The 25799-nt window shown below is 49.2% G+C and overlaps 1 protein-coding gene across 1 annotated transcript in view; it reads right to left on the bottom strand.

The window, feature by feature from the left end:
- Positions 1-96: 96 nt before the first annotated feature.
- The window catches only part of PIGL (phosphatidylinositol glycan anchor biosynthesis class L), a 49143-nt gene continuing 23440 nt past the window's right edge, over positions 97-25799 (bottom strand). Inside the window, exons 3-7 of the mRNA XM_080983229.1 lie at positions 16852-16942; positions 10204-10271; positions 5998-6029; positions 2039-2172; positions 97-588 (exon numbers count right to left, since the gene is read on the bottom strand). Coding sequence (XP_080839355.1) covers positions 490-588; positions 2039-2172; positions 5998-6029; positions 10204-10271; positions 16852-16942 — 424 coding nt within the window. The 3' untranslated portion in view covers positions 97-489. The remainder of the gene's footprint in view (positions 589-2038; positions 2173-5997; positions 6030-10203; positions 10272-16851; positions 16943-25799) is intronic.

Genomic DNA, 25799 nt, shown 5'->3' with positions numbered 1-25799 from the left:
GACCATCCACCAAAGTTCAAGGCAAAGAGAGGTTTGGGCTGAGTCTTCCACGCACACCGCTTGGGACTTTACTTACTTCCCTGGGGCAGGCTGCACTTTTCAGCAACTGTGTCCATTTATTGTTAAATCGCTTTGAAGTGCTTTTACAGGAAGTGGTGCATAAGTGGAATGATAAAAAGACACTCTTGAAAAAAGATGGCACATTTTAAACAGCTGCAAGGTGAAGTCATTCCAGGATAAATCCTCTCCTCTGTGCCCATCTCGTATAATCTATGTCGCCTTGTAAAGTTCCGTCTCGCTCGCCTTCACAGAAACGGGCACAGATCAGCGCTTAGTTTCCCGGACATCCGTCATCTCAACCAGACTGCGTCAGTGGGATGGAAAGACCTTGTGCACTCAGTGAGAGTTTTAAGGAGGACCTCCCTCCTCCAGCCTCTCTCGCTCCTGCCAGCCTCCCAAGCATCTTGAGAGTAAAAGGGCCCTTCCCTGTCAGAGGCTGCGAAGCGAGTTGATCACCACGTAGCGCGAGAAGAACAGGTAGAGGCGTCGGAACCAGAGGAGTTGGCTGTGGTGGCACTGCATGGCTCTCTGGAAGGACAAGAGAACAACACCCTCTTTTCCATTGTGACTCGGGGTTAGGCCGACAGAGGAATCGGCGGGAAGCCTTGCGTGAAGCAGAACTTTCTCTTCCCTCGCCTGTTTGGTTGCTGCCCCTGTCCTGGTTCTGTGGAAAGCTTTCCCCAGTGAGGTCTGCCCAGCACCAACATTAAGATACTTCCGGCACCCGCTGGAAACCTCTCTCTTCTCCCAAGAATTTGACACAGTCCATTTCCTTTAGTTAAAAAGGGTTTCTGGTAGGAGAGGAGAGGAAAGATCTGCCCTGGAGAGTTGCTGCCAGTCAGAGGAGACAATACAGGCCTTGACAGGCAAATCGTCTGACCTCTTCTGTTTCAGACACAGTTGTACCTTGGTTGTCAAACAGCTTAGTTCTCGAACGTTTTGGTCCCGAACGCCGCAAACCCGGAAGTGAATGTTCCAGTTTTTGAACGTTCTTTGGAACGCGAACGTCTGACGGGGCTTCCACGGCTTCCGATTGGCTACAGGAAGCTCCTGCAGCCAATCAGAAGTCGCGCCTTGGTTTTCAAACATTTTCAGAAGTAGAACAGACTTCTGGGATGGATTCCATTCGAGAAACAAGGTACGACTGTACTCTTGGGGTTGGGATTCTAATACAACCTTCATCTAAATCAGAGTGAGTAAGCTTTTTGCAACCCATTTCTCATAGATAATCTTACAGGGGCCACATGCGGGTGGTGTGGGGGCCAGAGGCAAAAAGTGGGCGGGGCCCTAGGAGTGATTTTGGCCTCTTGTGCAGTGGGCTACATTCTAGTCATTATTACGATTTATATCCCTCCTCTCCTAGCAAAGGAGCGCAGGGTGCTCAAAACCAGAGGTTTCGCTCTCTCTTTGTCTGTCTCATGCACACACACATACATGCACGTAATTGTCTCAATCCAGCCGCTATCACAGCTCAAGACACATCCCAGGCAGGCCAAAGCACTAGAGGAGATCACAAAACAAGGGTGATGAGAGTCATGACCTGGGGAGAAAGCCAAGGGCTGGATAGAGAGGCCTGGAGGGCCACATCCATGGGCCTGAGGTTACCTACCACCTGCTCCCAATGCTTCTGTCAGAAACAGCCCCACATCACCCAAATGAGGGTATGGGCTGACAAGAGCACTCAGAAGGGGGCAAAGCAAGTCTGGTGCATGGGGTGCCTTGGGGAGCACCCTAGGTCCAGATCTGACAGCTGTAGAGGGCCAGATATGGCCCCTGAGGTTCCCTGCCCTTCGTTTTGAACATGGTAGAACCAGTGTTTGCAGAAGGGACTGTGCAGATGGCTGGTTGTCTTGAAAAGCAGCAACTCTTGAGAACCTCAAGTTCATTTTCAAGGCCCCTGGGTGAGTGGGAAGATGATGATGATGATTGGAATTGGAATGGGCTGCACTAGGAACTCTGGACATCCTATGGCTCTCACCTTGGCTAAGTCTGCATCCTTTCTTGCCAACACAACCAGAACATCTGGGCTCTGAAGGTAACTGATGGGGGCATCTAGGATGGAGATATACTTGCGGAAAAGGTTCACCGTCTCCAGGGTGAGGACTTGGCAACCTGGGTGGGGGAAACAGAGAAAAAAGAGCTGGTGAGATCCAGCTTGCTTTCTGTGCTGTCTTACCTTTTACAGTGCAACCCAACATGTGTTTACTTGGCAGTAAGTTCAATGGTGTTCAGGTGGGGCTTCCGACCAGGTTAAGTGGGCGGGAGATTTTAGCCTTAGATGGGATAGTTGCAAGTGTGATAGTGAATAGTATTATTCCAATAGGTTTCTCTGGCACAGTGCTCTACTTGGAAGTAAGCCCGACTGAGTTCAGTTTATTCCTTCCTAGGATTCACACTCTGTGTCAGGTGCAAGACCAAACATCACCGCAAAAATATGCAAAGCTACGATAACCAATAAAACCTATCAAGCTGAACTTAAGTCAGTGCTGCAGCAGCAAAAAAGGCCAATGCTATTCTGGGCTGCATCAACAGAAGTCTAGTGTCCAGATCATGGGTAGGCAAACTAAGGCCCGGGAGCCGGATCCAGCCCAATCGCCTTCTAAATCCGGCCCATGGACGGTCTGGGAATCAGCGTGTTTTTAACATGAGTATTTAACATGTGTGCTTTTATTTAAAATGCATCTCTGGGTTATTTGTGGGGCATTGGAATTTGTTCATTTCCCCCCAAAAAATATAGTCCGGCCCCCCCCAAGGTCTGAGGGACAGTGGACCGGCCCTCTGCTGAAAAAGTTTGCTGACCCCTGCTCTAGGGGGACATTTATAGCCCTCCCTGAAGATGCTCTCCAAGTCAAGCCTTCACCAAGCTCCAGGCGCACTGGACTACAACTCCCAGGACGGCTGGGGCTGATGGGAGCTGTAGTCCAAGGCAGCTGGAGGGCGCCAGGTCAGCAGAGGCTGCTCTAGGCTGCCAGCATCGCTGCTCCCTTGGGATGATGCGTCCCATGGCATGTCATAAGTGGACATTCCCAACAGATGGCACTGTCTGACCCTGAACTAGCCAAATCTGACTGGGAGGTGATTTGCAAGCTCCAGGCATGGCGCTGCTTTTGCTAGGATGAAAAGGGACACCCCACCTGCTCCCCTCACCCTCATTTTCCCCAGAATACCCCTGTCTGTGGCTGCCAGGCCACCCATACTGGGGCGCTGTAAGATCTTCCCTTTGCTGCTGCAACGTTCTCTGCAAATTATATGTCTTATAGCCTACTTGGCTGTAAAGAAAACCTCGAAGCGGATTACAAAAAGAATTTGTGAACCCCCCCCCCAACTGTTTGAAACCTTCAGGAAAATAATTAAACTCGGTAATAAGCTAAAAGCAGCATAGCATTAAAACAACGCCTAAACTTCGCCTAAACAATGACATTTTTGGCAGGTGGCGAAAGGGGACAGTGAAGGTGCCCGGTTGATATCAAAAGGCAGGGAGTTCCAAAGTGCAGGTGCTGCCACACTAAAAGGCCCATTTCTTACAAATGTGGATGGGCATTTTATGGCACTTGTAATTGCACCCATTCTGCAGATCAAAGTATCGAGTGGGACTAGATTGGGTAAGGCGATCTTGCAGGTAAACTGGTCCCAAGCTGTTAAGGGCTTTATATACTAAGAGAAGCACCTTGAACTTGGCCTGGTGTAAACGACATTCAGGACTTAATAGCTCTGGGGCCAGGCTATCTGAAACACCCCCCCCCCAGGTTGCACCCAATGCTAATCCTGCTCAGAGCAGACACATTGAAACCAATGGATACGACTAACTTTGGTCCATTCATTCTAAGAGGTCTACTCTGATAAGAGCTGCGTGGCATCCCAGGTGAACTTCCCCTGGTCTCAAGACCGGCCTCAGAAGTCCAAGCCATGGTCTAGCCATCTGGGCATACTGCATTTTGGGGCACGAGGGACGGGGTCTTTTTCGGGCATGTGGTGGTGGCCCCACAAAGGGCTCCTCCTTGACTGGCTTCTAAGAAGGCCCTGGAATCTGTGTCAAGCTGTTTCTTAACACACGACTTGTGGCATTGTTTCAAAGTGACTGTTTCTTAATTACTCTCGTAACTTTTTGGGGGTGCTGCCTTAGCCCGTTAGGGACGCGGGTGGTGCTGTGGGTTAAACCTAGGACTTGCTGTTCAGAAGGTCGGCGGTTTGAATCCCTGCCATGGAGTGAGCGCCTGTTGCTCAGTCCCTGCTCCTGCCCACCTAGCAGTTTGAAGCACATCCAAGTGCAAGTAGATAAATAGGTACCGCTCTGGCGGGAAGGTAAACGGCGTTTCTGTGCGCTGCTCTGGTTTGCCAGAAGCGGCTTAGTCCTGCTGGCCACATGACCCGGAAGCTGTACACCAGCTCCCTCGGCCAATAAAGCGAGATGAGCGCCGCAACCCCAGAGTCGGTCATGACTGGACCTAATGGTCAGGGGTCCCTTTACCTTTACCTTAGCCCTTTAGACACAGGGATGGGGACCCCAAGCCCCAAATGTAGCCCTGCAGCCCTTGCTATGTGGCCCTTGGGGCTCTCCCTAGACCATGCCCTGCTTCGCAACCTCCTTCAGTGTTTTCGCCTGACTTGGGAGTGTAAATGTGCCTCCTGCACAAAGGTCAGATTGAGATTCCTTGCTCCGCCCATGTTTACATCTGGCACCACCCACCACCACCATGTGGCCCTCAGAAGGTTTGCTGGGAGGGAATTGTGGCCCTTGGGCTGAAAGAGATTTGTTACCACTGCTTTAAGATCTCAAATATGGGGTTGGGGAACTGCGTCAGACGTATCCTCTGGGACAGCAGGCGCTGCGTTAATACTTTGGATCAAATGCCCACTTTGCTGCCTTGCAAGTTAGATTTGGGGGGGGGGGGTGAGTGACAGAAGCTGGAATTGCAGGGGGGCGGAATTGTTGAGAGAGAGAGGGAATATTTTTGCGTGCGTCCCTTCTGTTTGTGGAGCGAGCCGGGAAGCCAAAAAGCAAGAGGCGTCTCGGAAAATAGCAAGCGCTCCTTTCTGCAGCTCTGCACGGCTCAGGTGGATTTTGGGATTTGCAGGGAGGCACAGGAGCAGGTGGTTCCCGCGGACAGACGCGCTTTGGGTCGGCTGCCCTCCAGGCCCCGACGTCACTGCTGCCCCCCCCTCCAAGGCCCCCACTTAAGCCCTCCTAATGTGACAGCCTCTCATGGCTGCCAGATCAAATTAAGACCTGCTGGGAACGGCAGCTATATTTGGAATCAGCTTAGCCTAAAGCGGCCAGGCGGGCCTTCCCTGGGCCTTGGGCGATTGTGGGTCAGGGAAGAGGGTGACGTCAATCGGAGGAGTCGTGGGCGGCGGGCAGCTGCCTCGGTGGCGGAGCAGCGCTGAGGGGAGCCCGTGGTTTGGGAGGGGATGCCGGTGGCGGTCAGGGTTCCCACCTGTCCCCAGCAGCACTTTGCAGACAGGCGGCCGAATCTCACCCACCCCTAGCCAGCTCTGCTCTTGGGCGAGGTGGGCCAGGCCCCTTTGGACCGTGCCATTTGGAACGTCACTAAAGGGCAGCAAATTTTTTCAATTATTTCATTAATAATCTATAATTGTACGGATTCTTCTCCTACTCGGCCCTGAAGCTCAGCTTAACCTACCTTGCAGGGTTGTTTTGGGGATTAAATGAGGAACTTTGTATCTGCCACCTTGGCAAAAAAATATGGGGTATAAATGCAATCAAATCAACCACTCAAAAATATTGCCTAAGCCATCCAGCACTATTGTATCCTGCAGCTGTGAGTTGCAAAGTTATGTGTTGGGTGTGCTGTGTGTTTGTGTGCCCTTCTCTTTGCACCGGACGACTATGTGCAATCTGCAGTTGTACTGGATGGCTTTTAAAAAAATGGCCAGGAAAAATCCCCCAATAATAAATAAATAAGCAATGATAAACACCTTCTGGAAACTTCTTCTCGGAATGCAGGTGCCTGCAAAATACAAACAGAACAGGGGTGAGTAAACACCGCGTGGGGTTGAATCCAGCTACCTTTAACGGAATTGCAAAGTCTCACTCATCAAGCAATGCAGCCCTCTTGGAGGACTAAAACTTTTAAAATCTGTCAGTGACACCGGTTTGTCAACAAATGGTTAATCTGACTGACCTGCATTAATCAAACTTAAAAAAAACAAAAACTGTTGGGTTAGGGAGACTTTTTCAAGCCCGAGGGCCAACTTTTCTTCTGGGAAACCTTCCGAGGGCCACATGGTGCTGGTGGGCGGGGCCAGAGGCAAAAGTGGGCGGGGCAACCCATGTAAATTTTTGTACAGTAGGTTAGTTTCTACGCACATCATTCTCTGCGCGCTGTCCAGATGAACTGGAGCCGCGATCAAAGTTCAAGGAAAACGAGCCAGGGGAAATGATCTTGCGTGCAAAGCAGGGCCAGGGATCCTTCTCCTTTTGAACCCCCCCCCAGCAGTAAAGACTGCTGGGCCAGGCAACGTGCAGCGGGCAAGCCTACCTCACAGGGCTGTTGTGAGGACGAAACACGAGGAAAACACACATGCCTAAATGTTTAGGGAAGCTTTTAATGTTTGATGTATTACGGTATTTTAATATTTTGTTGGAAGCCGCCCAGAGTGACTGGGGAAGCCAAGCCAGATGGGCGGGATATAAATAATAAATTATTATTATTATTATTATTATTATGCCCCAAACTCCGTCAAAGAAGGGAGGGATACAAATGCCAGAGAAAGCAGCCCTTCAGCTCCCCAGCTCTATAATCCAAAGCAGCTTCTTACAGACACAAACACACAGCATTCAATGAGATGAATTTTGGAAGATAAAAGAAAGCCCTTATTCATGCTTAGTTACACTGTGGAACTCCCTCCCACTGGAGCCGGTGATGGCCATCAATCTGGATGGCTTTAATAGAGGATGAGGCAAATTCAGGCAGGAGGAGAGGGCGATGGGTGGCTCCTAGGATGCGCTCTGCCCTCCACAGTTAGAGGCAGCGATGCTTCTGTGCGTCAACGTCTGGAAACCGCAGGAGGGGAGAGAGGGTCCCGCTTGCAGGTTTCCTATAGTGGCTTCTGGCTGGCCACTATGAGAATAGGATGCTGGAATCCCAGGTGGTCCCCACTTGGTCTCATCCAGCTCTTCCCGTGTTCTTCTGCTCCATGGAAGGCCAGTAGGGGGCAGCAGCGGCAGCAGTGCACTCACAGCTGCTCTTTCCAGCTTGCCTTTTGCAAGTTACACCATTGTCCCTTGCAGCCAAAAAGGGTGGGGTGTGATTAGGCAGGCGGGGGGGGGGGGGAGAGACCCAGAGAGTTACCGAACTCTGTGCAATAATGGAAAGAAATCCTTATTGCAGTGGTTCAAAATGGTGTGTCACCGGGTGAGGAGGGAAGCCACGGGTGGATAGGGGCTTCTTGCTTAATTGGATAGTTAGCCTTGGTGAAGACTTGACGTTTTCATCCCCAAAAAAGTTTTTGATTTGAGTTTCCACTGAAATGAGGCTGTGTTTTAATGTTGTATTTCAATCTTGTTTTTAAGTTGTATTTCAATCAATCGTTTTAATTTGGGTGTTAGCCGCCCTGAGCCTGGTCTTGGCTGGGGAGGGCAGGGTATAAATAAAATTTTTTATTATTATTATTATTATTATTATTATTATTATTATTACAACCCACCCTAGGACCTTAGGCTGGAGGGTGGGTAAGAAATCTCTTATAAATGAAATAAACAGCACTTGGGTTGCATAAAAAGTTGTATTTTCTAATGTGGCTCTTACGGAAAAGGGATTTTTTTTGCAGCGGGGGTTGCCAACGCAGCTCCTTGCCCTAGGTACACCTCTATGGCTGTGTATAAGGCAGCTCTGAAGTCCCTACGAACTGAGAACCATGAGGTCTAGAATCTTGTTTTATTTCTCAGGGTTGGGGCACATTCGTAGAGCGACCGCTTTGCATGCAGAAGGTCCCAGGTTCAAAACCTCCCCTCCCCAGTACTGTGGGGTTGGGGACGTCCGCTGTATGAAACCCTGGAGAGGCGCTGCCGGTCAGTGTCGACTACACTGGGCTAGACCTGGCAACCTGGCCTGTAAGGCAGCACCGTAGGTTCTTGTGCCAGCTAATTCGGAGAGGCTGCCTGGCGGAGGAGCCGCAGGGCAGGATCACAGCTGCTTCCCAGCCAGAGAGTGAGCGGGGCGGGGGGAATGCAGAGACCCTTCCCCACTGCGATCATCCTGTCCTTTTAAGACTATAGATGGGAATGGACTGAGCTGGGCCGCTTTTGCAGACATAGACGAGAGAGGGGGGTGGGGGGGAGAGAGAGGGAGAGAGTTTCAGTCCTTTTCCACTCCCCCCCATCCCTCGTCCTCACAGTCCCTGAAAGACAAGAGTGGCGAGGGCTGGAGCCGGGCCAAAGAGGGGAGAGGTTGCAGGCAGCTTAGCTCTGCGGCGTTGCCATTTTGGGAATGTTTGTTTTTAGAGTTCGGCCTCGGCTGCGGCTGGCGTGGGGTGTGTGTGTGTGTGTGTGTGTGTGTGTGTGTGTGTGGAGAGTGAAGCTGGGGCAGCCTTTCCTGATCCAGGGAATGCTATACACAGGGAACTTTCACAGACACACTCTCCCCTCCCCTCTCTTCTTCTCTGTATATCTTCCTATAGAAATAAGAATGTATGGCGTCGTCACGTATTGCAGCATGCGGAAGAATGGCAGGCTGGCCCAGGAAGGCTGGAGCCCCTTCCCGGGGCATGGCACACTTCCCTGCTGCTTTAAAAGCTGGCAGGGCTTTGGGGGTGAGCTGTGGGTTGATAGGTGAGGGGGTGAGCAAGGTTTTAAAGGGGGGAGATTGGTCAGGGATGGGGGGAAAGGGTTGATAGGATTGGTGAGTGGAAGGGTCTCTCACACACACACACACACACACACACACACACTCTCTCTCTCTCTCTCTCTCTCTCTCTCTCTCTTTCTCTATACACACAGATACAGTGGTACCTCGGGTTACATACACTTCAGGTTACATACGCTTCAGGTTGCATACTCCGCTAACCCAGAAACAGTGCTTCAGGTTAAGAACTTTGCTTCAGGATGAGAACAGAAATCATGCTCCGGCGGCGCAGCGGCAGCAGGAGGCCCCATTAGCTAAAGTGGTGCTTCAGGTTAAAAACAGTTTCAGGTTAAGTACAGACCTCCGGAACGAATTAAGTACTTAACCTGAGGTACCACTGTATACATTTCCTCTCCCCGGGGCTTTCTTCCCCAGCCAGAACTCACCAGAGCTCAGTTCCTGCACCTCTCAGGTGGGCGCCATTGCCATTATAACAGAACAAGGGAAGAGTTCAGTGTGAGTTCCGGCACCTATTTTCTAGAAAAATAGCACTTCCTCTCCTGCTCCTTTCCCAATCCCCCATGGTTAGGCAGAGAAGACATTATTATTATTATTATTATTATTATTATTATTATTAATAATAATTTGTTATTTATACCCCGCACATCTGGCTGGGTTTCCCCAGCCGCTCTGGGCGGCTTCCAAACAGAATATTAAAATACAATAACCTATTAAACATTAAAAGCTTCCCTAAACAGGGCTGCCTTCAGATGTCTTCTAAAAGTCTGGTGGTTGTTTTTCTCTTTGACATCTGGTGGGAGGGTGTTCCACAGGGCGGGTGCCACCACCGAGAAGGCCCTCTGCCTGGTTCCCTGTAACTTGGCTTCTCGCAGCGAAGGAACCACCAGAAGGCCCTCAGTGCTGGACCGGGCTGAACGATGGGGGTGGACATCTCTCTCTCACACTCTATCTGTATCTATCTATCTATCTATCTATCTATCTATCTATCTATGCAAAGCAGATGTTCTGCCACTGATCTGTGGCTTTCCCCCTAGAAAGCAGGTTTCTAGTCCAGGTGGTAATTAGTAGAGAGGTAATATAAATAGGAAACTGCCTCAAAACGAATCAGATCCCTGGTCCACCTAGCTCACTATTGTCTACCGTGGCTCGCTGTGGCTCTGTGGGGTGTCAGACCAGGAGGGACACAGCCCATGGAATGAACTGGATTATTGCCAGCAGCTGAGACTGTCCAAGGTCTTGGGCAGATGGGATGCGGGGAGGGTCTTAAGTGTCCCCAAAATGCACCACCCTTGCTTGCCGAATGATAGGAGGACTGTACCTGACAGCGGTGTAAAGGGATTTGTGGTTCAGGTGACCGCTCACTCCTCTGGCGTCAAAGGTCACTACCTGTGCGGGGAGGGAAGAGAAAAGGAGAGTAAGGAAGGAAGGATTTATACAATCCAATACTTTAAAATATATTTATATATTTAAAATTAGAGCATTTTAAACCCACCCTTCAGTCAAAAACGGCTCCCAGAGCAGCTTACATACAGTCAACCGATACAAGACATTCCTTATATACAAGCTAGCAGTCTAAAAGACATGGCAGAAGAGGAAAGGGCAATGGGGAGGGCAGAGGACGAGAAAAGAAGCAGCAAACTCAGGCACCGATTTGTCAGGTGAAAAATTAGTTCTTATTCTACTCTACCAGCTCTTTTGGAAACAGTTCAGTGACTGGAGAGCCACCCTGATAGAGATGGTCTTTGTGGTGGATTGGGTCCAGTTTCCTTTTTCTCCCACTGAGGCAGACAGATAATAAAATAAAGACAGCTGTGATTTGGGCAGGGAGTGTTTGGATGCTATATGCCCTGAAGGATCCGATTTCAGGGTGTCAGGAGATGCTATTTCGAGGTCTTTGGACCCTGATTCCCATTCAGTTTATTGAAAGGTATATAACCTGTGTTGGAGGTGAAAGCCCTGCAAAACAGCACATACAATAGGATAAAAGAAAGAGCTTCTTCACACAACATGCCGTTAAACTATGGAACTTGCTGCCACAAGGATATACAGTGGTACCTCGGGTTAAGTACTTAATTCGTTCCGGAGGTCCGTTCTTAACCTGAAACTGTTCTTGACCTGAAGCACCACTTTAGGTAATGGGGCCTCCCGCTGCCGCCGCGCCGCCAGAGCACGATTTCTGTTCTCATCCTGAAGCAAAGTTCTTAACCCGAAGTACTATTTCTGGGTTAGCGGAGTCTGTAACCTGAAGCGTATGTAACCTGAGGTACCACTGTAATGACAGTCAGCTACATGGATGGCTTTAAAAGAGGTTTAGATGAATTCGTGAACTCTATGAGAGGTGGTTAGTAGCCACAATGGCCAGGTTGCCTCTCCACGGCCAGAGGGCAGCCTTCCTCCGAATACCAGCTGCTGGGAATTGCAAGTGAGGAGAGTTGTTCTTGAACTCAGGCCCTCCTTGTGGGCTTTCCCTTGGGGGCATCAGGTTGGCCACTGCGAGAATGGGATGCTGGAACAGATCCTCCCAGCCGCTTCTTACATTCTAAGTTCCAACCAGAGCAGGCCCATAGAAAGTAATGGTTTTTATTGACGTTTTCTCAAGCGTGCAACAAACAGAACATACATAACGCATCTTGACTGTGAACTTAGGTCCTGGAGAACTTGTAGACGCATAGGAAAAAGAAAGGAATTGAAGCAACCTGAGGATGCAAAATATTTATTTATTTAATTTTATTTATACCTCGTCCTCCCAGGCCAAGACCTGGCTCAGGGCGGCTAACATCAGGGATAAAAACAAATAATTAAAACACAACTTAAAAACGGGATTAAAATACTACTTAAAATGCAGCCTCATTTCAGTGGAAGCCCAGGTCAAAAACTGTTTGGGGGGAGAAAACGTCAAATCTTCACCAAGGCCAACTATCCAGACTGGTCCTACGTGGGCCAGAAAAAAGGCAGGGAAGTCCCCAAATAGGAATTCCATCACAGAAGGAGGAAGGAAAAAGGGGAAGGGGATCAAGCTGATTCCAAGCCAAAGGCCAGGCAGAACAACTCTGTCTTACAGGCCCTGCGGAAAGAAATCAGATCCCGCAGGGCCCTGGTCTCATGAGACACAGCGTTCCACCAGGCCGGGGCCAGTGCTGAAAAGGCCCTGCCTCTGGTTGAGGATAATCTGACTTCCTTAGGGCCCAGGACCTCTAGGGTGTTGCTATTTATGGACCTTAAGGTCCTCCGCGGGGCATACCGGGAGAGCGGTCCCGTAGGTACGAGGGTCCTAGGCTGCAAAGGGCTTTAAAGAAGAAGAAGAAGAAGAGTTTGGATTTGATATCCCGCCTTTCACTCCCCTTAAGGAGTCTCAAAGCGGCTAACATTCTCCTTTCCCTTCCTCCCCCACAACAAACACTCTGTGGGGTAAGTGGGGCTGAGAGACTTCAGAGAAGTGTGACTGGCCCAAGGTCACCCAGCAGCTGCATGTGGAGGAGCGGAGACGCGAACCCGGTTCCCCAGATTACGAGTCTACCGCTCTTAACCACTACACCACACTGGCTCTTAAAACACATAAAGAGAGAAATCTAGAAGACCAAAAGTGGTGATTGATAAGTTTTAAAGCTAAAGGCCAAAAGTGTTTAGATATTCAACGGACGGTGGAGATCTGGAGGGAAAGAACTGCAAAACAAATTCAGTAACTGAGAAGGTTATGGATTTAGCCCCTCTAAGTCGTCTGTTACATTCTGGGAGTTTTCCCACTACCCTCAAGTTCTTAAAACACAGATGTGGAAAAGGGACAAACTTGAGGAAATTTGCCCTGGTGCGTTATGTGTCAGAGGGGGGCGGCCAAGGGCGCTGGACCACTCCTTGGCTGGCAGGGGCAGACATCAAGTCCAACCCCTCGCAGTGCAGGAATATTTCTTTGCCCAGAGCGGGACTCGAACCCAGGACCCTCAGATGAATCACCTTGCGCTCTGCCGACTGAGCTATCCCAGCTGCTGCAAAGGAAAGGAAGAAGAAGAAGAGCACCTCCCTCCTTCCTTGCTGGTCCGGTTTGACTCCCTGGGTGACGAGGAGCAGCTTTGCCCTGGCGCAGGCACCTCCCCGCTTGCACAAGAAGAGACATGGCCGCCCAGAGAGTAGGGGAAAGGGCAGAGAGGGAGGATCAAAGGCTTTGCTGCCCGGCCTTCCCTACCGGCTAGGTCTCCACCCTGCTGCCAGGAAGGGCTTCACACAAACAGACACATTGCTCTGCGAAGAGGCAGGGGAACAGGCAGAGCACCCCAAGAAAAGCCCAGGAGGAGAGGTGTGGCCGGCTTTTGAGAGGGCCCTTTCCTGCTCTTGCCTGGCACAAACCCAATCTCAGCACAGCCACCGCCTCAGTGCCTCACCCCCACGGTCGAGGGTTTTAAAAAATATATATATATTTTGTTGATCTATTTATGCATTTAATTAATGTAACATAATTATTACAAAATATAAGCAAAATATTGCAAATACATAAATATTTCAGATAAGGACACACACACACATATATATAAAGAACAAAAGAGAAAAATAGAGAGAAAAAAGAAGAAGGAAAGTTGGAAGAATTTCTTCCAAATTTATTCTACAAATATCTCAATCGTTGAGCTATTTATGACGTTGATAGCTTGCCCGGCCTTTTCAAACGGGAGGCCAAGGGCGGCAGACGTCAAAACGATGCCACCTGCTATGGCCTCCTCTAGAGATATCGCCACCAAACTTTCAAGGTGAGGGGGGTGGTCTCTGCCAATGCTTGGGCGCCATTTTGATTCAACATGGCGGACCAAACTGAAGATTGGGCATGGCTTCGCCCACTTTCTGGTGGGGTAGATCTAAACTCACAAATGAAGCGACCCCATTTTTATTTTTATTTTAAATATTCAGAATTCCAACGAGCATCGGGGTTTAGATACTGGGAGAAGCCTTGTGGCAGGAGCAAAATGGTCTGCGGGACTCCAGCCTCCAAAAAGCGAGGGAGCAGGCTGAATAAAACAAATTTGGTTGGCTTCCCTCATAACACAAAACTTGTGGGGAATCCAGTGAAGCTGACAGTCAGGAGACGCAGGGCAGATGAAAGAAAGGACTTGTTCGTGGGGTGCATTGTTAATCTGTGGAACTCTGGCCGGCCCCTGTGAGAACAGGGTATTGGACCATTTGGCCACTGAGCTGATGCAACAGCCTCTTCGTATGTTCTTACTTTTAAAACCTTCTGAACGGTCTCATTTGGCATGAGGCAACTTCCTTTGTCCAACCGAAAACAACCATTTATCTGCTTCTGGCTTGGACTGTGTAAAATCTGAGATTTCCTCCACCTTTGCATTACCTGGTGTTGCGCTTGAACGAAGGAAGGCCATGCGGTTCCCCAGGCAAGGCTTGGGGCCTCTGAGAGACCTACACTGGCTCCCAGTATGTTTCCAAGCACAATTCAAAGTGTTGGTGCTGACCTTTAAAGCCCTAAACAGCCTCAGCCCAGTATAACTGAAGGAGCATCTCTACCCCCATCGTTCTGCCCGGACACTGAGGTCCAGCGCCGAGGGCTTTCTGGCGGTTCCCTCCCTGCGAGAAGAGAGGTTACAGGGAACCAGGCAGAGGGCCTTCTCGGTAGTGGCACCTGCCCTGTGGAATGCCCTCCCGCCAGATGTCAAAGGGAAAAACTACTAGACTTTTAGAAGACATCTGTTTAGGGAAGCTTTTAATGTTTAATAGGTTATTGTACTTTAGTGTTTTGTTGGAAGCCGCCCAGAGTGGCTGGGGAAACCCAGCCAGATGGGCGGGGTATAAATAAATTATTATTATTATTATTATTATTATTATTATTATTATTATTATTAGAGAAAATGAGTAACTATGACCCCACTGGAGTGAGGAGGAGAAAGGCAGACAAGGTAATGCTGTGCAGATTCCTCTTCTCATCTCAGAACCTGCTGGGGCTGTAAGATGCTCTCGCTATTAGCAGATGGCGGAGGAATTCAGTCAACAAGAGATTTCCCTGATCTGCGAGACTTATCATGCAAGGGACTCTTAAGGAATCTCCCCCTCCAGCTCACCGCAAGCTATTTCCACCTCAGCTGACCTCACCTCCATCCTCTGTCCTGAGACGGCTGGATAAGCAGCGTTTACGCTTGTGAATTCTGCTCAGGTCGGCGCGTGGATCGGGCCGCAGCGTGCACCCACCCGGCTTGTCAGTTTCGCAGCTGAAATCGAGAGCAGTTGCCCACCCTTGTTTTTGGCTGGGGGTTCCTCAGAGCGAAGGGAGCAGCTCCACCCCCTGGAAGCTGCAGAGATCTCTATGGCACGCACTTCAATACACTTTGGCATCAACTAATGCACTGCAGAAACTTCCGCACAGTGTGTCAAGCCAGGACTGTGTGGTAACGGTGCCAGCGGAGGAATGGAGGTCTTCCTTTATTTATTTAATGAAATTTACATACTGCTTGATTGTAGGAAAACTTCTAAGTGGTTTACAAAAACATACAGTGGTACCTTGGGTTAAGTACTTAATTCGTTCCAGAGGTCCTTCTTAACCTGAAACTATTCTTAACCTGAAGCACCACTTTAGCTAATGGGGCCTCCTGCTGCTGCCGCGACGCCAGAGCATGATTTCTGTTCTCATCCTGAAGCAAAGTTCTTAACCCGAGGTACTATTTCTAGGTTAGCGGAGTCTGTAACCTGAAGCGTATGTAACCCGAGGTACCACTGTAAATTGAAACATGAAAACTCCTGATGATAAAAAAAAACCAGTTAAAAACAGGTATCTAAAAAACTTCAAAAGACTATTACAATCCACAGTAGCCAAAAGGAAATAAAACACACAATGACTTCTACACATTTGGATAGAGAAAAAATATTTCAAAGAGGCACCAAAAAGTGTGCAGCAAAGACACCTGCCTGAGGTCAGTATCAGGGAATGCTGGTTCTACGATGAGACAGGAGGGAGCTGTGGCCCGTGAGATCTTGTGACTCCAACTCCCACCATCCCTGAACTTGGGCCCTGCTGACTCATGGGAGTTAGAGTCCAGGAACATCTGAAGGGTCACAGGTTCCCCCATCTCTGACCTACAAGGAGGCATCTCTCTGTCTCATGTACACACAAAAATTGTCCAGTAGCACCTTGTTGTTGTTTAGTTGTTTAGTAGTTTAGTCGTGTCTGACTCTTCGTGACCCCCTGGACCAGAGCACGCCAGGCCCTCCTGTCTTCCACTGCCTCCCGCAGTTTGGTCAGACGCATGCTGGTAGCTTCGAAAACACTGTCCAACCATCTTGTCCTCTGTCGTCCCCTTCTCCTTGTGCCCTCAATCTTTCCCAACATCAGGGTCTTTTCCAGGGAGTCTTCTCTTTTCATGAGGTGGCCAAAGTCTTGGAGCCTCAGCTTCACGATCTGTCCTTCCAGTGAGCACTCAGGGCTGATTTCCTTCAGAATGGAGAGGTTTGATCTTCTTGCAGTCCATGGGATTCTCAAGAGTCTCCTCCAGCACCAGAATTCAAAAGCATCAATTCTTCGGCGATCAGCCTTCTTTATGGTCCAGCTCTCACTTCCATAAGTAGCACCTTTCACTTCCTCTAAGTAGCACCTTAGAGACCAAGTTTGTTCTGGGTATAAGCTTTCGTGTGCGTCTGAGTATCTGAAGAAGTGTACATGCACACGAAAGCTTATACCCAGAACAAACTTAGTTGGTCTCTAAGGTGCTACTGGACAATTTTTTAATTTATTTTGACTGCGTCAGCCCAACACGGCTACCTACCTGAATCTCATGTACACAGTAGGACAATACTGGCTCTAAGATTGGGGAGGAGGGACCTGTGGCCCTCCAGATGTTACTGGGCTTTAACACCCACCATGGTCCTAGACCACTGGCCGGGCTTAGCGCTGGGAGTTTGAACCTGACAACATCTGGAGTGACCTGCAAGTGACACCCCCCATCCATATCCGAAAGCAAGACTCAAGGCTACATCTTACCAGATTGATCTGGTTGGTCTTGACATGCTTAAGGATCAGAGCGGAGAGCAGCTGCGTGTCCCACTCGACAGATGGGTGGTCTGGAAGATCCCTACAAAGAAGAAGAATAAACACATTAATAATAATAATAATAATAATCCAGAATGCAGCAGCTAGACTGGTGACTGGGAGTGGCCGCCGAGACCACATAACACCAGTCTTGAAAGACCTACATTGGCTCCCAGTACATTTCTGAGCACAATTCAAAGTGTTGGTGCTGACCTTGAAAGCCCTAAACGGCCTCAGTCCAGTATACCTGAAGGAGCGTCTCCACCTCCATCGTTCAGCCCGGACACTGAGGTCCAGCACCAAGGGCCTTCTGGCGGTTCCCTTCCTGCGAGAAGCCAAATTACAGGGAACCAGGCAGAGGGCCTTCTTGGTGATGGCACCTGCCCTGCGGAACGCCCTCCCACCAGATGTCAAAGAGAACAACTACTACCAGACTCTTAGAAGACATCTGAAGGCAGCCCTCTTTAGGGAAGCTTTTAATGTTTGATGTATTACAGTATTTTAATATTTTGTTGGAAGGCGCCCAGAGTGGCTGGGGAAACCCAGCCAAATGGGCGGGAAATAAATAAATAAATAAATAATTCCACTCTTCATCCTAAGAACCCAGGGCAGGTTACAGAAATTAAAACACAATACTATGCATAGTTTAAGACAACCTACAATCACAGAAGTGAGGCATACCCTCCAACAGTCCTCTAATAATAATAATAATAATAATAATAATTTATTATTTATACCCCACCCATTTGGCTGGGTTTCCCCAGCCACTCTGGGCGGCTTTCAACAGAATATTAAAATAAAATAATCCATTAAACATTAAACTGGGCTGTGTCTTTCGGGGCCATGAACTCGGGGAAGCCAGCTGACTCCCACAAGAGCACAGTACCGCTATAAGTGCCATTGCTGCTGCAAGCACCGGCTCATCCTCCTCCCCAAATTCGGCAAGGGCACAGGAGGCGAGAAATGGGACATTCCGGGATCAAATCAGAAGCTGGGATGGCTTCTGCAATTCCAGGAATGCCGTAGGAAAACCGTGGCACTTGTAGGGTATGATTAAGGTGGGTATGAAAAACATACATCTCAGGTGCCAAAGGCCGGGATACAGAGATGTGTCCGCAGCATCCTCCAGAAGCTGTATAATGAAGGTGCCAGACACACCTGTGCGGGGAGGGAGTCTCACAGCTTAGGAGCCACTACCGAGAAGGCCCTATTCCAGGCCGTTGCCACCCCAGCTTCTGAGGGCGAAGGAACAACCAAGAGGGCACCCTCTGCTGATCTTAGCAACTGAGGGGGTTGGTAGGGCCAAACAGAGATGCCATACCCTGCAAGTGTCCCAGAAAAAATGGGAAACCCCATTTTTCATTGTGAGATAACAGCGGCCATTTCAGTTGCCATGATTTTGTGGCACAATTCCCCTCCCCCCAAAAAAGTGGGGGGGGTTGGGGGGGGGAGAAACTGCAACGTAAAATCACGTGAGATCACGGCAACCGAAATGGCGGCCATACTCTTGCGATAAAAAGCGGGGAGATGGCGTCTCTGATTTTGGCTTCAAATCGCTGGAGGGTATGAGATGTCTGGCAGGCCGGATTTGGCCCAGAAGCCTGAGGTTCCTGCCCTCTTCTCTAAGGCAGCCCTGGCAGGGCCTCTAATATGCTGCTGGGCAGGTTTTGACTCGATGCAACAGATGAAGGTCACTCAAGTTCAGTGGAAACAGACAGCTGGAGGCGGTGGGCCGAAATTCCTGGGAGCGCGGCGATGTGTTGACGGCGAGCCAGAACGGCCGTCAAAGAGCAAGGGCTGCAATAACTCACCTGAGTGATTTGGGGAAGGGGCAGAAAGTGGGTTAATCACGTTGATAAAGTTATAGCTGGTTAGCCTGCGAAATGCCCTTTGGTGAAAACGTAGTCTCCACAGGATCCTATCTTTTCTCAAAACAGGGGGTGGAGAACCACAGGACCGGGGCTGGAATGCGGCCCTCTGAACCTCTCTATTTGGCCCCCAACTCTCCTCAGAAAGCTCCAAACCCCTTCCCCAGCCACAGGGCAGCGATGCCTTCACGTTGGATGGGTTTAAAAGACGATTAGATAAATTCGTGGAGGAGGAGGCTATCAGTGGCGACTTGTAGCCAAGATGGCTACAGCTGGCTGGTTAGAGCGTCGTGTTGAGAATGCCAAGGTTGCAGGTTTGATCCCCGCATGGGACAGCTGCATATACCTGATTTGCAGGGGGTTGGACTAGATGACCCTCAGGACCCCTTCCTACTCTACAGTCAAACCTTGGTTGTTGAACGTGATCTGTTCCGGAAGAGCGTTCGACTTCTGAAACGTTCAGCAACCGAGGCGCGGCTTCTGATTGGTTACAAGAGCTCCTTGCACCCAAGTGGAAGTTGTGTAGGATGTCCAGGTTCCAAAAAATATTTAAAAACCGGAGAATTTACTTCCGGGTTTGTGGCGCTCAGGAGCCGAAAGGTTCGAAAATGGAGCCATTCGAGAACCATGGTTTGACTGTACAGTGGTACCTTGGGTTACAGACGCTTCAGGTTACAAACGCTTCAGGTTACAGACACTTCAGGTTACAGACTCCGCTAACCCAGAAATAGTACCTCAGGTTAAGAACTTTGCTTCAGGATGAGAACAGAAATCGCAGTGTGGCACCAGCGGGAGGCCCCATTAGCTAAAGTGGTGCTTCAGGTTAAGAACAGTTTCAGGTTAAGAACGGACCTCCAGAACGAATTAAGTTCTTAACCTGAGGTACCACTGTACTATTCTATGATTCTCTCTCCATTGTTGGAGATGGATAATACAGGGGAAACAGCACAAGTGTTTAGTAAAAGCACACACACACACACACACACACACACACACACACACATGGGCCTGGGCCTGATCCAAGGCATGCTTTGAATGTCCCAGCTGTGCAGCCAGCCTGAACCAGATTTAACTTCTCCGGTCCTCGCGAGGGATTCAGCACCGGCTGGGTTAGCTCAGCTGTTTGGGTGCTCAAGGTCACAGGAAGCAGGGAGATGAGGGAGCAAGAGGGATGTGATGTTCCCTAAAGCCAGTGGATACGTTCTTCCCCCTTCCGACACACACATCCACTGCCCTGCCCCTGCTTCTCGTCCTCCCCTGAAAGAACTGAGAAGGACCCCTTTCCAAAAACCCAGAGAGCTGCTGCCAGTCAGTGTGGACAATATAGAGCTCGAGGCACTGGTGCACCTTGGTGCAAAGAGCTTTTTCCCTTTGGGGAAAGGATCTGGCTCAGCGGTAGACCACCTGTGTTGCCTGAGGAAGGCCCCAATCCCTGGCAGCATCTCAGTCCAACAGGTAGGACTGGGGACTGTCCCCCACCTGGAGAGCTGCTGCCTGTCAGTGCGGACAATACTGAGCCCGATGGAACAGTGGTCTGGCTCGACAGACGGCAGCTTCCTAAGTTCCTGTTAATTCAGAACGATGGTGGCTGGCAGCGCCACTTCCAGCTTTAAGGTTTCCCTATCCTGAAACATTCCTATCCTGGGACGCGGGTGGGTTAAACCACAGAGCCTAGGACTTGCCAATCAGAAGGTCAGCGGTTCGAATCCCCGCGACGGGATGAGCTCCCGTTGCTCTGTCCCTGCTCCTGCCAACCTAGCAGTTCGAAAGCACGTCAAAGTGCAAGTAGATCAATAGGTACCGCTCCGGCGGGAAGGTAAATGGCGTTTCCGTGTGCTGCTCTGGTTCGCCAGAAGCGGCTTAGTCATGCTAGCCACATGACCCGGAAGCTGTATGCCGGCTCCCTCGGCCAGTAAAGCGAGATGAGCGCCGCAACCCCAGTGTTGGTCACGACTGGACCTAATGGTCAGGGGTCCCTTTACCTTTATCCTGAAACAGGCAATTGAGATCTCCTCCAAATATCTTGAGCGAGTCTGATTTTGAGAAGCAACGGTGGCGTTATTAATCAATGCCTTTTCAGTGGTGGCTCCTCCTTTGTGGGATCCTGTCCCTGAGGAAGAATTCCTGTCTGCTTTTAAGTGCAGAGCAAAAAATAATCTTTTTGCTGTGATTGCCCTTAAATGGGGTGGGCAGGATGTGTTCCTTTTAAATACAGTCACACCTTGGTTCTCAAATGCCTTGTGACTCTAACGTTTTGGCTCCCGAGCGCCACAAACCCGGAAGTCAGTTTTGTGGTTTGCGAACGTTTTTTGGGACCCGAACGTCTGACATGGCCTCTGCGACTTCCATTTGAGTGCAGGAAGCTCCTGCAGCCAATCGGAAGCAGTGCCTTGGTTTTTGAACATTTTTGGAAGTAGAACGGACTTCCAGAACGGATTCATTTGAGAACCAAGGTACGACTGTACTGTCTACTGTCAGCTGAGCATTTGAGTCTTTGTTATTTTATTTCTACGATGTGAGTCTCTTTATGGCACTTGAGTGCAAGAATACAAAAGAATAGCAACTCCTCTTTTTCGAAGGAGGAACTTTGGAGCTAAACTCAGTTCCAACATCGCCCGAAGCCCTTGGCACCGGTTCCATTTAAAAGGTCGCAGCACTCTGTCTTCCACTGCAAAGACCACAGTGCTGTCAGAGAGCTTGACACAGAACGAGAGAACAAGGTCTCTGCCCTGAGGCGCCTACAATCTAAAAACAGAAGAGAACGCAGGAAGGGGAAGGAGATGGCAGCAGGGGTAAATGACAGGCTGAAACTAGAATATTAGAATCATAGAATTGTAGAGTTGGAGTCACTGAGTCCCACTCCCTGGAACACAGGAATAAACTAAACCAAGAAGTAATAGTAATGTTTAAACAACTCAAATATGCCTGTCAATTAAAAAATGCAAAAAAAAAACAGCATCAGGACCCTTCTGCAGCCCTGAAAAATTATGTCCCTTGAGCATTTCTTGCAAAGGCAGCCTGCAGCTCAAAACAGAAACCTGTTCCCGATCCCAGGCTGTGCTCTGTTTTTCGGGACACCATCCAAGTATCAGCTCCTTCGAGACTTCCGGGTTGGCGCCATCGCCGAATGGCGGACTCCCTCCGAGCTCCGGAGGGAGCCTGCTCGGCAGGGGCTGGGTCCTACCGCACCGGCGATGCGGGGACCCTTAAAAACCACGGCCACGGAGGCCGTGGACATGGAGACTCGGCTGGCACCGCTAGCGCCCTCCCGACTCGTGAAGGAGCCTTTTTAAAGGCTACGGATCGGGTGCCGGGGAGAAGCGTGGTGCTTTGAGTCCTCTGCTATCCCTGCCGAGCGCAGCCGCATGCCATCCGGCGGAGAGCGCTGACTTCTTCCATTGAAAATTCGGACTTCTTAACAACAACCCGTGAGTAATTTGGAAACCGGGTTCAAAAGGAGAAAAAAAAGAATTTTTTTTTTTTTCCGGATTGGACACGAGCGGGGGGGGATCCAAAAAGGAAGTCAGTCCCCCTCCCTACTGTAAACCTTCCAAAACAAGGATGGGGAAACCAAGGTCCAAAAAGATTTGTATTGCTGATAAAAACTAAGAATTCCACGATGGGGAACTACAAGAACTGTGCTGGAGGAAGAATTGAGGGAGAAGAAACGTAACCCCCCCCCCCCCTGGGAACCGGGGTGATTGAAGAGAGAGCCTGGTGAAAAGAGTCGGAGATTTTGACAGCTGTCAAAGTAGCTGTCAAAGTCGGAAAGTAGAGAGGATTTTATTATGAGAACTTTGCTGGTTAAATTTGTTACAATTTGCTATAACTCGTTAAAACTTGGATACAAAATGGCGAAAACATGGATAACAATCGGACTTTTGGACTAGAGAAAACAAAGTTACAACAATCCCCCTAGAGGAGTTTCGGGACATTACAAAGATGGTCGTAAGTGGAAAAATACCATTGGAATTTTACAGGACTGGTTATCTTCTGGGAAAGCTGCAAAACGGAAATAATATTTTGTCTACAGGGTGTTCAGCTAAAGGAGACAATAGAATTTTCTATTGAAGAAAGGAAGGGACTGAACGCAAGTTTTTGTTCCTGAATAACAATAATCCCTGCAGAGTTACTAAGCTTCTGAATTAGAACGTTTCAGCAGCGGAACAAGAGGAAATTGGACTACAACTTGGAAAGAACAATGGGGGGAGTTTTATTAAAGATTTGAAGTTAAGTGTTTTAAAAAATAACTATAAAAAGAAAAAGCCAGCAAGGAGCTGGGGGAAATAGGTGATTTATGGACTTTAAGAATTCCAGGCGGATAACATGGTTTGGTGGTCAGGGGGAAATTAAACCGGGGACAGGGGGGGGAGAACTACAATCCAAAGGCTTGTCAACTTCTTTTTTCTGAATTGGCTCTTTTTCATCTATTATATTTTTTATTTCTTATTTCTTATATTTCTATTGTGTGGGGTGTCCTTATCATTAAAAAAAGGGAAATTGTGGAATGAAAATGGGGTGGGCCCTGGGAGAGAACTTTTGTCTTTTATTAAGGGTATTGATGAGGAGTGTATAAATTTTAAATTCGAATAATGGTCTAAACAAATTAAGTTTCAATTAGAACTGAGAGCTTGTGGAGCCAACAATCTGAAAGGGGAATATGGTAGGGGTGGGGGAAGGGGGGAGTCCCGGAAAGTGGATGTATGAAAATAAGGCTTTGAATGTACTTTAATCCTTACTTTCTGTATTTTTGAAAATCTTAATAAATATCATTTAAAAAAAAAAAACAAGTATCAGCTCCTTCGAACGATTTGTGTCATGACGCGATATCATCATGAATAATATACACCGTTTCCCAGCAAGAGGCCGGGATCCTCTTCTCAGAGATGACACAAGGCCTTTATCGCAATGTGAAATCTGCCGTTCATCTGACGCCGGTGCCTCGCAGGCCTTGACGGGAGAGCAGGGAGCAGCAGGAACAAGTTCATATTCATCACCCTCGAAATGGGGATGTTTGGCAAGGTGGTGGGTGGGTGGGGGGAGGCTTCTGGGTCAGGAGAAATGGAGAGGGTGGGTCTAAGGGCTGGGAAACCAGGGATAGCGAGCTACACACAGACACATATTTAACTATCAGAAGAAATTAGGCCGCTTAATATCATAGGAAGCTGAGTTATATCAAGTCAGGTCCTTGGTGCATCTAGCTCAGGCCTGTCTGCACTGACTGGCAGCAGCTCTTCAGGTTTTCAGGCAGCGGGGAATTCCCAGGCAGACCTGCAGATGCCAGGATTTGAACCCAGGTCTGCACTTTTCGAAGGAACGTGAGGGGGAACCGAAACACACCCATCCTTCAAAATGGATTTGGCAGTGCGGGTCCCCAGTCAAATAATGTGCCCCATGAAAATGCATATACTGGGTGTATTGGAAGTTTCCCAGATGCCAGGTGCATTTTGCGACTGGCGCAGGTCCAACTGAGACCACAGGGACATCTCCATCTGGCTGCCCCCTCCCGTTTTCTTAAGCAGAAGGGCTTATTTATTGCATTTATAGCCCATGGTTCATACACACCCCGCTCAGTTAATCCTGACAACAACCCTGTGAGGCAGGTGAAGAGGCTGCGACTGACTTCAAGGTCACCCAGTGAGCTTCCTGACTGAGGGGGGATTCGAACCCTGGTCTCCCAGGTCCTAGTCCAACACTCTTAACCACTGAATCACACTGGCTTCCTAGAGTACTTCTGCTACGTGGCAGCTCTATAAATTCACCAGGTAAATAAATATGGGGAAAGCAAAATGTCACTTAGAGAAGGCTCTGAAATATTTTCCTTGAAGCGTTTTATTCTGGATTGTTTGATTTGATATTTTAACGTGTTGTAAACTGCTCTGAGATTTTTTTCTTTAAAATATAAAGTGGGACAGAAATGAAATAAAGAAGAAAAAATCTATTGCCAAAAAACAAAAGGCACTTAAGACATTCGGTTGTGGCGATCATAACCTAGGTTTAAGGTGCAAGTTGGTGATTAGCTTATACACCTGAGTTTCTAACACTGAAAAGTCTGCGTTAAAAAGGCCTTCCTAGCTTACAAAAGTGCATTAGATTGGGAAAATCTGCCCTGCAAACACGTCAGCATTAGGCAAAATTGCATACAAAGGCATGTCAATTGGGAGAATTTCGCGATGAGCTTTCAGGATGACTTATTTTTGTTTTTATTTTGCATGGGGAGTGGAGGAAACAAGCAGAGGAACTAAAATGGACCGATTCGCCCGTCCCCAAGGTGGGAGCCACTGGCCCGAAAGCCGCCGAGCTCTCTTGGAGAGGAAGAAAGGAGGCTTTTTGGAGAGCGCCAAGCCAAGCAACCTCTGGGCTCTTCGCAGCCTCCTTCCAAGGCAAACATTACGCAACCGCAGGAACCGCAAGAGGAACTGCCTCTCCCGTGATCTAGAGTAACCCCAGGAGCAGCGCTGGCATGCGAGGCCCTCTCTCCTGTCCCCGTTGCCGCAGGGACCCCGTGATGTAGTTCCTCAACTTTGGCCCACAAGGAAAGCCTCCCATTCAGGATGGGGTTTTTGTGTGTGTTGGGAAACTGTTTACAATAGTCACATGGAGGTGGAAGGGGGGGGGGGAGACTCCTGGCAGCACATCAAGAAAACCAGCAAGGCAGGGAAGGGCTGGGAGGAGACGTTAACCCTTCTGAGCCCGCTCCCATCCTCCGGCAACAAAAAGCCATTTTGCTGATTTCTCTTCTTTTGCAAAGGGACCGCTGTCATTTCCAATGCTGCAGTTATTCAGTTGCAGTTTCTGTTTGGGGAAGAGACAGCTGTCAATGGCTACTAGCCAGGGTGGCTGTTCTCCCTCCGCTGTGGGGTGGCTGGGGCGGCCCAGTCCCATGTGTGGGGTACAAATACATAGCTGTCAACTTTCAGATTTGAAAATAAGGGATCAGCAGCCTCGAAAACAAGGGATCAGCAGCCTCACCTGTCCCGGGGACAGTCTACGGGATATCTAACAATCCGGGATAGCAGCGGGAAACAGCGC

This window comes from Podarcis pityusensis (genome assembly GCF_964106645.2).
Source record: "Podarcis pityusensis genome assembly, chromosome: 15".
Classification (NCBI taxonomy): domain Eukaryota; kingdom Metazoa; phylum Chordata; class Lepidosauria; order Squamata; family Lacertidae; genus Podarcis; species Podarcis pityusensis.
This window is presented reverse-complemented; position numbering and strand designations above follow the sequence as displayed.